This window comes from Sinohyriopsis cumingii, chromosome 5, assembly GCF_028554795.1.
Source record: "Sinohyriopsis cumingii isolate HCF-2022 chromosome 5, ASM2855479v2, whole genome shotgun sequence".
Classification (NCBI taxonomy): domain Eukaryota; kingdom Metazoa; phylum Mollusca; class Bivalvia; order Unionida; family Unionidae; genus Sinohyriopsis; species Sinohyriopsis cumingii.
In genome coordinates, this window is record NC_142965.1 from 68,365,353 (window position 1) to 68,381,138 (window position 15,786).

General features: G+C 35.1%; 1 protein-coding gene across 3 annotated transcripts in view; it reads left to right on the plus strand.

Annotated features, from left to right (window-relative positions):
• Positions 1-15,786, plus strand: part of LOC149799370 (AMMECR1-like protein) — an 89,004-nt gene that overhangs the window by 10,260 nt on the left and 62,958 nt on the right. For all 3 annotated transcript variants that reach the window (XM_089958704.1, XM_089958703.1, XM_089958705.1), the window contains exon 2: positions 15,410-15,520. In XM_089958704.1, coding sequence (XP_089814830.1) covers positions 15,410-15,520 — 111 coding nt within the window. The remainder of the gene's footprint in view (positions 1-15,409; positions 15,521-15,786) is intronic.

The following is a 15,786-nucleotide window of genomic DNA, read 5'->3' on the forward strand; positions in this document are numbered from 1 at the left end:
ACCAGGATTGGTTAATAATGTAAGTTATGGTGTAGAGTTTATCCTAGTTGCTAAGTGGAAGAAAAAAAAGAGACATTGTTTTATTGATGGAATTTCAGTCTTTTAACAGTCTTGAGTTTGGAACACTCATTAAGTAAATTAACATCTGACTAATTGGTGTGGAATTAAAAGCATGTGTTCCAAACGCATGCTGGTCCAGAAAATGCAGTGGCTCATATCTTTTCCTCTACACAGAAGCTGATATCCAGGTTTCATCTATACTGATAAGTATAGGTTTGATCATGAGCACTCAAAATTTTTTAAGTTATTGAATTTTTAATATCATGGTGTTTGCATAGGTTTACTATGGGAACTGAATTGGTACCATGAGTCCTATATTACAACCTAAATTTAGTCCCTTACATCATTTATATAGCCCAAATTTAGTCCCTGACATCATTTATAAAATCTAAATTTAGTCTTTTACATTAGTTATAAAACATAAATTTAGTCCCTTACATCAGTTATAAATCTAAATTTGACATCGTTTATAAAACCTAAATTTAGTCCTTGAGTCATTTATATAACCGAAATGTAGTCCCTTACATCATTTATATATCCTAAATTTAGTCCCTTACGTCATTGATAACATTTAAATTTAGTCTTTTACATCATTAATACAAGCACAAATATACATTTTACTTGTGGGTGTCTGACTTCAAAGTTAACAATTCTGTAGACAAGAGCACAAACCCCTAAATTTTCACTCATCAAATATATTGTTTTTGTTGACATTGATGCCATTTTGATGATCACTGGTGTTAAACATAGCTACAGTAGCATATGAGGATCAAAACTGAGTGCTAGGGTACCTTCAGGTTGAGCCCTTTTTATGTACAGTAGAACTTCAATTATCCATCAGGGTGCAGGACCAAGACCATGATGGATATGAGAATAGATGGATAATAGAATATGTACATTAAAAGTATTATACAATAGACCGGGTTATCAAAAAATCATAATATCTACATATGTACATGTACTGTTTTTAATATTTTGATGTACAGTGCCCTGATGATTAAACATGGGCTGGATAATTGAAGTTCTTTTGTTGGGATGGGGACTGGGGGGTGGGTTATGTCACATGTAAATGACTCATTTTCAGAAGTGCAATATAAATAGCATTTGGATTTTTGATGGGACTGTCAGTGTTAACAATCTGAGAAAAACATGCAGTACACAAATTACACACCATATATACTTGATTATAGGCCAAATCAAACTGTTGTTTGTTCTACTTATTGGTCCTGACGAACTGCACAGACCCGGTCCTGACGAACTGCACAGACCCAGATCTGCTCGTACAATATGCAACAACCTATATATTTGGGCTTTAATCACATTGCTACCTTGATAATTGAGTGCAAATGACACTGGGCTGTGAAGGACTCTTGAAACAGTATACATGTATGTGGGTTTGGGTGGCCAGGATTGATTGATAACAAAAATACAATTTTTATAAAAAGAATGTTTTGAGAGCTTATCCAAGTTATAACTGAACAAAACTGAGACAGTTTTATTGATGGAATTTTTTATATCTTTTATTGTCTTGAGTTTGGAAAACTCGTTACTAAAATTAGCACTTGTCTCTTTGTTGTGGAATTGAAAGGACATAGAACAAAAATGCAGCAACTGTGTTTTCTCTGCATGGAAGCTTGCATTAAGGATATGTCTGTATTGAGAATAATTATGACTCTGATCATGAGCATTGAGAAATTTAAAGTTAGTGAAATTTTAATATTATCCTTTTTCCGTAGCTTTACTTTGGGACCTTAATTTGTACAGTGAATCCTGACCAATGTTCATCTAACAAAATGAGTTGAGGGAAAATACATATGGACTAAGATTGTTTCCCTCATTGTAGGGATTGACCATTTCATTTTAAGATGGGCGTTGTTCTGGGAATAGGATTTTTTTTTTAGGGAGGAAAGTTCATGCTTCTGAATAGCTTGAACAAATTACTTTTGATTTGTAGAAAAAATTTATCCTATAGTAGCTGAAGAAAGTATGTTGAGAAACAAGAAAAATATTTCCTGGTTGGAAAGTAAACCCCACCCCTTTCCTCCCGGAATCTAATGATCAGTCCCTATATCAATTATAATAGTGATACTCAGATTTTTAATATTTTTCTTCCTCACTGATTTCTCTTCAGTTGTATAATATTACCTTCCTCATAACATTAATTCAAACCCAGCTTCAGAAGACTTCACAGCCACACACATTAAATGTACAGGAAGTTCAGTGGGGAAATAAATGAACAGATTGTAATGGGTAAAACCCATTTTAAATCTCACAAATTAGCTAAAATATTCTTTTATTGCCATGTTACTTATGATATTTGCTGCCTTTCTTCATCTTCAGTAATTGGTTCAGTGGTATTTAATGAAAAATATATTCTAAGTGTTAGCTCTGTATCCTATGAAAGAGAATGATTTATATTTCAACCTATCTTTTTATTTATAGTGCTTTCAAGTTGGGCCCATTTTATTTTATTCACTCAGTTCACATTTTCTTTGCTTTCCTTTTCAAAGAAGTCAAAAATATTTTTGATCTGTTTTTTATTACAAGTTGTGATCATTATATATTGCACAAAACATTGTATGCTCACTTAATATGACCCATCCCATAATGTATTTCTACAGTAATGGATGGTCAGCTTTTGTTTTAAAATGACATTTCAGAAAACTGCAAGCTAAGACGCAGTCAAGGGAAGTAATGCATTCAGTAATTTTGGACAAACTAGCTCTTCATTTATTCTAGTGTTTCGGTAAATTTCAGGAATAAAATGGGTGTTAATTCACCAATCAGATTTGCAACTTAACACTTATTTGCTGGACAAAACCATGAAAGGACAACTTCTTACAGATTTTCACTATGTCTTTCCTTTCAGGAATTACACTGACCACTCTGCTGGCCTGGTGGTTAGAGCGTCCACCTCAGATGCGGTGGTTGTGGGTTTGAACCCCGGCTAAGTCATACCAAAGACTTATTAAAATGGTACCAAGAGCCTCCTCACTAGGTGCTCAGCTTTAAGAGGTTAGCGTTATGTCTGCCTTGCTAGGGTTTGGTTCTAAGAGGTTAGTGTTCGGACTGGTGTGCCTGGTGTCACAATAATGTGCCTGGGTGGGACATCATGCTATGTATCTGTGGCATGATGCCTCAGAGCACGACATCACTATAAACTGCTTCACTGTAGATATCATAGCGATATGACTGAAAAATTACCAAAGGTACATTAAAAATTCAAATCTGACACACAGACAGGAATTACACCAACATCTCTAATTTTAATGACTTTGAACTGAGACCACTACCATATTATTATAATCACCTTTTTCCATCTCTCTATTTTTATTCAGGTTGGAAACTTTTCTGAACATTGATTTATTTTGGAAATTATGTTGTAAATTCCTATAGGAATCTTTTTTGTATAAAATAGCAGAACTCCACAATAACATGTTTCATTATAACACAAATTAAGATATAACACAGTCATGTCATTGTACCAAATTTTGTTGTCTTAGATGTCCCATATTCCCCTGACACAGTTGATGTCCTTACACAGAGCTGATTAATTTTCATATGAAATTGTGCAATACTAACACCAATTGGCATGCAGTATATTTATTTACCCAACATCCATACACACATTCATCAAATATACATCAATTTTGCTATACTGCAATTTGGAACATAACCAGAGTCAGCAGTATGGTCCTTATCTCTTGCATTATACACCCAGTGGGGCTTCCCCTTTAGATCCTTTTCAGAAAAGATACCAGCAACGGTCATCTCCCCTTTAGACCCTTTTCAGCAGCGGCCATATTAAGTTGCATCCCATACACTGTATTAATAAGCATATAAAGAGGTATGATTTTCAAAATAAAATTCTGAAATATAATATCTCAAAGTTCAAAGTAAAATCTAAAAATTCAAAATAAAACCAGAACTCTGAAGGTAAGTCTTTAGATGTACATTATTAGAAAGAGCAGAAAAGAAAAATTTGCTGTGTCTGTGCTTGAAATTTGTGTGTTGATTTTGTCACACTATGATCTATAGAAAATGGGACATTTTGGGTTCATTTATATGGGACCAACTGCTAGTTTGTACTTCACACGGGTAAATATATGGTCATGGTAGCCTCAATTCTTCTTTTTGGAGCATTCTAAAAAGGTTCTGTTGACAATACCGCCAGTCCAATAAGTCAAACAAAATTATCTTGACTGAAAATAACCACTAGTGTATGTGCTGTTGATAATACTGCCTGTCCAGTAACTTAAATGCAATATATCTTGACTGAAAATAACCACTGGTGTCTGTGCTGTTGATAATACTGCCTGTCCAATAACTTAAATGCAATATATCTTGACTGAAAATAACCACTGGTGTATGTGCTGTTGATAATACTGCCTGTCCAGTAACTTAAATGCAATATATCTTGACTGAAAATAACCACTGGTGTCTGTGCTGTTGATAATACTGCCTGTCCAATAACTTAAATGCAATATATCTTGACTGAAAATAACCACTGGTGTCTGTGCTGTTGATAATACTGCCTGTCCAGTAATTTAAATGCAGTATAACTCGACTGAAAATAACCAATTGTGTAAATTCAGATTGTACTGTATTTGAGAAGCGACTTTAGATTTCTGCCTCCTGTCAAAGAACTCTGATACACCCTTCTGTGGGCATGGATTGGGTTGGGGTGGGTGGTAGACATTGTAATTAATAGCTAATAAATGCTTGGAGATATGAAGCATTGGTACACATTTTCTAGTTTTTAGATGGAAGCAGTTTTTATACATGTGCGGGTTGCAATTAAGCACCAAAGTATCTAAATGTTTTTAATTTTGTGTGTTTGTGTGTGATTTGCATTTTTAACGTAGCTTTAAGACTTTTTCAGTCATATAGCTACGATGTCTGCAGTGTGGCGGTTTATAGTGATGTCTAGCACTGGGGCATCATGCCACAGACATGTAGCATGATGTCCCACCCAGTCACATTATTGTGACACCACGCCGACCAGTCCTAACACTAACCTTTTAATGCTGAGCACGAAGCAAGGCAGCTGTTAGTACCATTTTTATAGGTCTTTGGTATGACTTGGCTGGGGATCGAACCCACGACCTCCTGCGTCCTAGGTGGATGCTCTAACCACTAGGCCACCGGAGTGTTTTTTTAATTTTGTATAAAAATGTTCATTTGTTTCCTATCGATGTGTTGGATTGTAATGATAATACATGTATTTATTAATTTAATGTCTTCGTTGAAAATTAAATAAGAATACAAGTAAAGATTGTAATGTGAAAAAAGTAGTGGACAGAAAAAAATGGTAACCCATCAATCAGATTGCATCTAGATAAATATTAATTTTATAATTAGGTCATGGGATAAAATGAAGTCCCACAGGTTTTCTGGTTTTCTGTGTGGATTGTCACTACAGCATTAGAATTGTTTTTACATGTACATAACCTTGGACTAAAATTACTCTGGGATTGCATCCCCATGCTGAACTGAGTTTTTATTGCCAGCACAAGTGGTAGCATAACATAAAATAAACACATGCAAAGGTAAAAAAGAAAGGACTGTAAAAACCTACAGGTTTGACAGTGACAAACAGACATGACATGAGAGGGATAAGTACACTACCTGCATACCAAAATCACACAAATTGCCATTGACAAAACCAGTGACATACAAGAAGCAGGATCTACACACACACAAACAATACATTAGACTTTTTAAAACAAAGTTAGAAATACAGTAAACATGACTAGAGTTGCAAACTTGTGGTTAATTTGGTTAATATGTTCCTGTGGTTTTATTTATGATACTTCATATACACTGACTTTTAAATTAATGATTTTACCAGTGAAATGAAAATGGAATGCAAACAGAATGTAGAATTAACATACACAAACAAGAAAAACATCAGGACATAAATGAAATGATAAATGGAATTTACCAGTAATGGAGACAAAGAATCTAAATTCAAAAATAAAGAATGCAGGATGATGAAGGATAAATAGAAAGGAAATAAATAGTGAATGGATTTGAAAATTGATTTCAGTCTGCCACTAAATTTCCATGGTCAAAAGCCCATTTGCATGATCATTTGCTTTTCATTACCTCTATGAACAGTCGATACTGTTCTAAGTATAATAACTGACCTTGATGTGGTGATGTCATCACCTTTAGTTGCTCCAGACAGGTACTCAGATTCTGTATTTTTACCTGACCAAAGTGTATTGTGTGTTCATAAATATTTTATTTTAAACTTTATCTCTGAAAGCATTTTATTTAATTTGATGCGGAACATACTGACATGAAGGGCTTTCAGATTTTAAAAAATGGTGCCTATCCACAGTCAGATATTTCTGCCATTACTAAATTAGTAAAATTCCTGCAGCTTCTTTTCAAAACCAATGAATTAAATTTATGAAATTTGAGAAAAAACATCCTGGCAGGAAGACCTTTCAAGTTTGTACAAATGATGATCCACTTTTAGATATGGCCACTGTTTCTATAAATAGAAAAACCAGTGTTACTAAAAATAGAAAAATCTTTAAACACTTTGACAGATCTGCTGTATAGTCAGTGATCCTGCTCTAGGTGGATGCTCTAACCACCAGGCCAGCAGAGTGGCATATCTCATCCTTTAATCTTTAAAATTTATACAAATAATGCTGAGCTTCCATCAAATATGGCTGTTGTTATAATTAGAAATTTTTTAAAATTACTTCATAAAAACTGCACAGCAGAATTTGACCCAGTTTGACTGATATCGTCCTTGCCAGTAAATCACAAGAGTTTGTAATGTTTTTTTTTTGTTTTTTTTAAAATATAATTTACCTATAAATGATACCTAATTAATTCATCCAGAAACAGAACAAATTTAATTGAATACAAAAGCCAAAGGCTGATTTAGTTTGTGTTATAAATGGTAATGAGAGGATGTAACTGATGAATTTGGTTTAAAAGATATTGAGGTGACTAACTAACAGCAGAACACTGGGGATCTTGACTCATCCAAGAAAGATTTGTAGCATACTGAGAGACAAAAGACCCCATTCAACCCAGCCAATGAATATTAAGGGCACAATTTGGTACAGGTGATTGGGGGATGGTACCCTGAATGTGAAAGAATGGCATGTGCAAACAACAGCTCATGTTGAATTTCTCCAGGTTTTATACAAAATCCACTTCTTGCCACTAAATGGATTTTTCATAAGTGTCACTGGAATTTCATTTTCACTGCGCATAGACTCCATATTACTGTACACTGCATCAAAGTCTGTGGACAAAATATATTGAATATTTTTATCATAAGTTATTCTTTCACACACTCACTGCTAGATGGTGCATGACACTTAACTGAAAGAAATGGGGGCATCACTATTACCATAATTTTACCCCCTACCTCCAACCTGTACTGAATTGTGCATATCAATACTTACTATGGCCCCAGATGAACACAATCTGACTAAAATCTAGTATCCACTGTCCTTTGTGAAGATCTGATGGCAACCGCTTAGTGATCATGTTCTGGTCATGTCACCTTTGAATTTAGCCAATGGGTATGAAGCTTTCAAAAATTCAAAAGTGAAGGAAAATATTTGGCACACATTGATGCTCTTCAACCATGCTGCTCGGTCTCCCAAACATGAAGGTATAAGATTTTATCTGATTGGCTGATCAAGTTATTGATTATGGTAGTTACTCAGGTCAGCAGAACATGACCCTTTAAAGTGGTTCCTCTCAGATGTTCATGTAAGACAGTTGAGATCTGATTTAATCGGATTGTAGATGAGCAGTGTATTGCTTGGTGCATTACAGTGAGACGACTGATCATCATGACATTATGTTGTTTGTGTTTTCAAAACTAATTAAGAAACATTACTATCCAGTGACCTTCGAACTGCATATTTACCTCTGTGACCACTTTTGTTACAGCAGAAATAATTAATTTTCATGAAAATCTGCATGACTCTGACACTACAGTGGCAGTTAGTGACACATGCTTTAGTCTGGTTTATAGTTTATAATGTGACTCATCATCAAGAGCAGGCATGTACAAACCATGGCCAGTGGACTGGATCTGGCCCACAACCTGGTTTTATTTGCTTATTTACATATATGATGAGACTTTAAAAATCAGGTATCCAGCCCATACGCAAGTGGATGTTGCCTGATCTGATTAAACCGTGTAGATATTAGAAAGCCAGTTGCTGGATTTAATGCCTTGGGGTGCATTGTGAAAGTTTTGCGTTTTAAAAAAAAGGTAGGCACATTAAAATGGGAAGGTATTGGTCTTAGTTGTGATTTCCAGCAAAGTCTGTGTGGTAGTAGGCAACATTACAACAGGAATCTTTTTGTTTACAATCTGTTGTATTTGTTTCTGTTTACAAGGGGCAAAGAAAGTAAAGATTGTTTGCCATAATTTATCATTCTATAAAATTTAAAAGTCATCTGTAGAAATTACATGTAGTAACCAAGGGCTGTTTTGATTTCCACCAATGAAATATGTGTGTGTGTGTGGGTTACCATGAGTAAATGTAAATTTGGGAATTTGGTTTATACCAGTGGTCTGCATATAGTGTTTGTAAAGGTCAGTATTGTATATACATACATGCAAGGTACATGTACACTGTATATACTTCAAAGCACTGCTTATATACATGTGTGTGTATATGTGTCTGTGTGTGTGTATATATATATATATATATATATATATATATATGCAGAAAATTCATCATCTTTTTCAATCCTAGAGCCAGAAATTTCAACCAGGCTATTCTATCTGACACACCTCAAAATCTGCATGATATTCTTAAAAATTTTGAAGATATCTTGTCAAAAATTAAATTGGACTAGAACATGCATGTTGTCGGCAATTCTAATACATGATTTCTTCATAAAAAGTCAACAGTGTTCTTTTAATATTAAAATATTTTGAGACTTTTCAGTCATGAACAATTGATTGTTAAGCATACTCCAAAAATTGTCAGTCAGAAACAATTCCCATAAATGTTTTATATGATTTAATTGAATTTCTTTTAAAGATTTCTTTCACTTGGTGTTAGAGAGCAATATTGCTTTTAAAAGAGGTCTTGCTTAAGCAAAGGAATATTCTGTATGAATTTCAGACCTGTTGTAGGGATTCAGCAGGAAACCTTATACTCAGAACAATATTCTATATGAATTTCAGACTGGTTTCAGGTTATTACTGGAAACATACTCAAAACAATATTCTGTATGAATTTCAGACTGGTTTTAGGATTCTACTTGAAACATATTCAAAATAATATTCTCTATAAATTTCAGACTGGTTTTAGGATTCTACTTGAAACATACTCAGAACAATATTCTGTTTGAGTTTCAGACTGGTTTTAGGGATACAGCTGGAAACATACTCTAAACAATATTCTGTATAAATGTCAGACTGCTTTTAGGGATTCTACTGGAACCATACTTTGTTCAAAGCAATAATCTGCATGAATTCCAGTCGGGCTTTAGGAGTTCATATATTACAGATACATTGCTCATTTATTAGACTGCATCCAAACACAGACTTTCAAAGATTTATACACCAAAATGATCATGCTAGATTTACAAAGTCATTTGATAGAATACATCATTGCTTTTTGCAACTTTTTTTAAGAGTTGTTTAGGATGCACTCTTTTAAAATTGTATCTTGGTTACTACTCTTGAAACTGTATCTTGGTTACTACTCTTGAAACTGTAACTTGGTTACTACTCTTGAAACTGTAACTTGGTTACTACTCTTGAAACTGTATCTTGGTTACTACTTTTGAAACTGTAACTTGGTTACTACTCTTGAAACTGTAACTTGGTTACTACTCTTGAAACTGTATCTTGGTTACTACTTTTGAAACTGTAACTTGGTTACTACTCTTGAAACTGTAACTTGGTTACTACTCTTGAAACTGTATCTTGGTTACTACTCTTGAAACTGTAACTTGGTTACTACTCTTGAAACTGTAACTTGGTTACTACTCTTGAAACTGTAACTTTGTTACTACTCTTGAAACTGTAACTTCCTTATAAACCAGGTGGAAAATCTATTTTTTACTGACTCTGATATGGCTGAGCAAGTTTCAGTTAACTTGGTAGCAATATTTCTTAAGACCTGCTGTATCCTTGGTCAAAATTGTGTTGGTAATGGCTTGTCCAGGAATTGTTTTACTTAGCAACCAATTGGAAAACATACTTTCATTTTCTCCAGAATGGATGAGCCTTGTTTCACTCAGTCTTGGTGGAAATGTTTGTTAAGACAAGCTCTGTCAAGATTATATAGGGCATAGCTTCCTTAAGCAATGGCATGGCTTCCAAGGCAACCAGGTGGAAAACCTATTTTTAACTTCTCAAAACATGCTGGGCCAATTTCAGCCAAACATATTAGTAGGAATGGTTGTTAGGACAAACTCTATCAAAAAAGAAAAGTATCTCCAAAGTCAGCAGTGGCAGCAGTATGGAAAATATATTTTCAACCTCTCCAGGAAAGCTTAGCAAATTTGTATCAAGCTTGTTAGGAATGTTTCTTGGGACATGCTCTCAGAATTGTGCTTGGGATGGCTTTCCTTGCAGCATTTTTACTTTTTTATAGCTACAAGTGGAAAACCAATTTTTTTACATCTTGAGTGGGTTAGTTAGTTTCAATCAAGCTTGATCATTCATGGGAGTGTTTCTGCTCTGTCAAAATTGAGTCCATTGTGTCTACCTTAGCAGTGGTGTGGCTTCCAGTTAAACATATAGAAAACCTATTTTCAACATCTTCTCTGATCAGATTTGGTTTGAATGTTTTCTTAGGACAAATGTAATATCAAAATTTATCCAGGGTGGTTTTGTTTGCAGTGGTGTGGCTTCCACAGGAACTGAGTTGAAAACATCTTTATGTAGCTTATCCCCAATAAAAAATTATACCTTTTGCTTGCATATCCCCCAAAACTATGATTGTAAACTTTCTGTCCAAAACTGTCTTACCATATTAAACCAGATGTAATTCATGTAGGCTGTGCCATATTATGGACACCTTTCACATTTGTATAAAAGTTGTCAATGTAACATCTAGTCTCAAAATAAATTACTAAAAATATAATTACACTCAACATGTAGGATATCACCAGTTTCTATAAGGTACTGCTGTTGCTGAAACTATCTTGACATGGCTGTCTTTAAACCCCAAATACTGGCCTGGAACTATCCTGACATGGCTGTCTTTAAACACCAAATACCAGCCTGGAACTATCTTGACATGGCTGTCTTTAAACCCCAAATACCGGCCTGGAACTATCTTGACATGGCTGTCTTTAAACCCCAAATACTTTCCTGGAACTATCCTGACATGTCTCTCTTTAAACCCCAAATACCAGCCTGGAACTATCCTGACATGGCTGTCTTTAAACCCCCAATACCGGCCTTATTATTGCATTTGCCTTTGAGATCCAATGTGTGTCAAGTGAGCATTGTGTCCCACTTACGTCTACTGAAATTTTATTTCAGCAAAGAACCAATTTTTAAATCCTATTCTTGCACAGTAAAAATGGGATCTATGTTTTGATCCTATTATATTTGTGACCATTGAGAACTTTCCATTTGGTTGAATTGTGTCCTCTTCTGAGTTATGTTTTTAATAGTCTTTAAATGTTTGTATGCTTTGTAATCACATATATATATTATATATACCATTGTTGTTATTTGTTCATCAATTTTCTTACTTTTAATATAATTTGATCATATAGGTTTTGCTTCCTAAATCTTGAACCACGGCCTGGGCCATGTTATTAATAGGTATAATAAAGCTGATATGGATAATCCTAGATTTAATCGCCATGTAATGGTTTACTCCAGTAATATGTACTTCTTTTGTATAAGGTGTTAGTACTCTGTTTGTTGTATTGTTTTTGTATTATCTTAATTGTTATACTGTTTTATGTTATTGTATGCAGTATAAATTATTTTTTTTAATGTATGACATCTGGGACTAGAATATTTGATTACATGTTGATTGAACAAAATTACTACTGTTACATCTACTACCACTACTACTATGCATGGAGAAGCCAGGCAAAGTGCCAGACCATGTACTGTAGCAATGGACACTCATGTCATTGACCTCTAGGGTAGTTCTCTGCCCAGTTAATGTATTACAGGGACTGTGTAGGTTTAGTACATACCATATACTCGCTTATAAGTGGAGTCCAACTGCAAACTGCACAGACCCAGATCTGCTGTTGCATAATGGACTGGCAGATCAGAGTCTGTGCAGTTTGTTATTAGTAATCAGTAGAACAAACGACATAGACCATGATCTGTAGGTACAGTATACTATTTTAGATTTGTTGGTTGCGGGTTTGACTTGACTTATAAGTGACTATGTATGGTAGTACTTTTATTAGGGTACAACCAGACAAGTTTATCACAAAGTCATGCCAAGGTCAGTGGACAAGTCCATTTTGTTTCAATCTGCAGATCTTACCAGGTTCCAGTTTCATATTCAGGTTTATTTACTTACATGCATAACAAAGTGCTGGCATCAAAAACATGAAGTTACTAGGCTGGAGAGTTTGGCTATAAATATGTTATTGTTCATTCCATGCCTCAATTCAAATATATTTAAAAAATCACTGTACATATCAACATATATAAATGCTTTTCCACACAGTATATTTTCTAAGCTAAAATCATACAGTGCCTGAGTTGCACATTTTCCTTATTAAGTATTGGTGGGAAAAGAATATTTATCATGTTTGGGTGTATCATGGAAGAAATCTGGTTATCTTTGAACTAATAACTGTTATCCCCAAACTAGAAGCAGGGTATAGTATGATACAGTCTGTTATCCCACACTTTAAGCAGGGTGTCTGATGAGACAGTCTGTTATCTCCACACTTTAAGCAGGGTGTCTGATGATACAGTCTATTATCTCCACACTTTAAGCAGGGTGTCTTATGATACAGTCTGTTATCTCCACACTTTAAGCAGGGTGTCAGATGATGCAGTCTATTATCTCCACACTTTAAGCAGGGTGTCAGATGATACAGTCTATTATCTCCACACTTTAAGCAGGGTGTTGGATGATACAGTCTGTTATCTCCACACATTAAGCAGGGTGTCTGATGATACAGTCTGTTATCCCTACACTTTAAGCAGGGTGTCTGATGATAAAGTCTGTTATCTCCTCACTTTAAGCAGGGTGTCTGATGATACAGTCTGTTATCCCTACACTTTAAGCAGGGTGTCTGATGATACAGTCTGTTATCTCCACACTTTAAGCAGGGTGTCTTATGATACAGTCTGTTATCTTCAGACTTAAAGAAAGGCATACTGTGAGACTGTCTATAATCCCAACACTTTATAGCAACATATGATGTGATACAGTGTGACTGCAGCTCATTACTCCTTTATCCCAACATTTTAAAGCAGCATATATTGTGATACAGTGTAACTGTCTGCAACTCATTACTCCTTTACTACTTAGTAGTATTTACCCAAACTTGGTACAGATATATAACCATCTGTGAGAGACGTGCTCTTTTCTGGCCTCTGCTCTGGAGTCAGTTGTCAAATGTCATATACAAAAATTGCAGGTTTTTTAAATACACTTTAAGAAATTTTAACATATTTACCTTTATTTTGTATGTATTTGTGTTATGTGTATTTTGAATGGTTTATATTTTTGTTCTTAAAGTTGCTGTGTTGACATTTTTAGAACTTTTAAATGGCACTATATAGCCAGGGTATATTTCACACTGTTACAGTCAATCCATATCTATATATATAGGCAAAATAATACATGTAATTTTGTCATATATTTACCATATTTATTATATGTCTATAATAGAAAACTTGGCTTGATAGTTTCAATACAAACATAATCAAGCCTATGTACAATTTGTATTTTAAATCTATTGGTCATAGAAGTCATCCATTAGTTCAAGTATGTTATTACTACTCCTCTCATACTACTTGGAGGATTGCCATGAAACTTGTCATGCATGTTTATCCCATGGTCTACTTGTTCCTTGATGAAGTTGGTACCATTTGATGTCCAGTATGGCTACCATAGTGGCCATCTTGAAAATCTTGTTATCACTACTCCTAAATGCATGGTCATATAAACATGGGGTTTCAACAAAAATACTTCTTATGATGTCTGCTTGGTCATAGAAAAAAGTGAGGCCAACTTATGTTGCAATATGGCCACCACAGAGGCCATTTTGAAAATCTCATTGCTATTTCAACTAATGTCCCAATATGGCCACCACAGAGGCCATCTTGAAAATATCATTGCTATGTCAACTAATGTCCCGATATGGCCACTACAGAGGCCATCTTGGGGCTCCGAGTGGCCGAGTGGTCTAAAGTGCTCACTGTTACGGATCACTGCCATCTCACCTCTGTCTGCGTTGGTTCAAGTCTTGGATTCGGCTAATGTGGTTATGTGAGAAAGCTTGCCAGTAGCTTCTCATGGGTCAGTGGTTCTTTCCGGGGTTTTTTCGCATTCTTCCTACACCATTAATACTGGCCGCCATGTATAGCCTATCTTGTGCTGAAAATGGCGTTAAACCCTACAACAACAACAACAACAACAAAGAGGCCATCTTGAAAATCTCATTGCTGTTTCAACTAATGTTCCAATATGGCCACCACAGAGGCCATCTTGAAAATCTCATTGCTATTTCAACTAATGTCCCAATATGGCCACCACAGAGGCCAGCTTGAAAATCTCATTGCTGTGTCATCTAATGTCCCAATTTGGCCACCAAAGAAGCCATCTTGAAAATCTCATTGCTGTTTCTTTTTGGATGGTTATATCAAATGAGGTTCTCACTAAACAGTTCCTTAGGAAGTTTAGTTGTTCCTAAATGAACATGGTGCCCATTTGATGCCATGTATAGCTGCCACAGATTTGGTATATAGCTCCTGTATGCATTTATATATATCCTGTATGCATTTATTTATATCCAGGTAAATAGGTGCCCACATTATCAAAGTTTATGGATATTGGAGCCATATCCAGCTGCTTTTCCAAAGATAAGGAACAGAAGCAGGCTTTTTACTTATACATAAAATAGAACAATAAAGATATGATGCATTTTAGAAATTAAACTGTTCCCTTTAGAGGGTGATACAGCATATTGTTTTAAAAATATTATTTTACAGTGTATCCTGCAGTAGTTTGGGTTTCAGGGATCTTTTCATTTATGTAATTATATAAGCAAGCAATTTGTTTTCAACATGTTCACATTGAGACATAAGTAACAGATGTGACATTTACTGAATTTAATGCATGTACTTATGCCAATTAAGTAACAAAATTTGTATAGAATTTTCTTCTTGTTTCAGCCCCTTGTTTGTGACCTGGAAGACAGGTCGGGATCGGCGTCTGAGAGGATGTATTGGAACATTCTCTGCAACAAATCTGCACAGTGGTCTCAGGGAATATGCAGTCACTAGGTGGGGTATTTGGGCATGAGAGTGTCATGAACTTTTTAATCCATTTAACTGTTTATATAGCTATCCTCGTTACATTTGTTTCCACCAATTGCACCAGTCTTGTAGGCAGCTTTATCATTGCTGAAGCCTTGAATGCCAATTGCACCAGTCTTGTAGGCAGCTTTATCATTGCTGAAGCCTTGAATGCCAATTGCACCAGTCTTGTAGGCAGCTTTATCATTGCTGAAGCCTTGAATGCCATATGCATGTCTTGTAGGCAGCTTTAT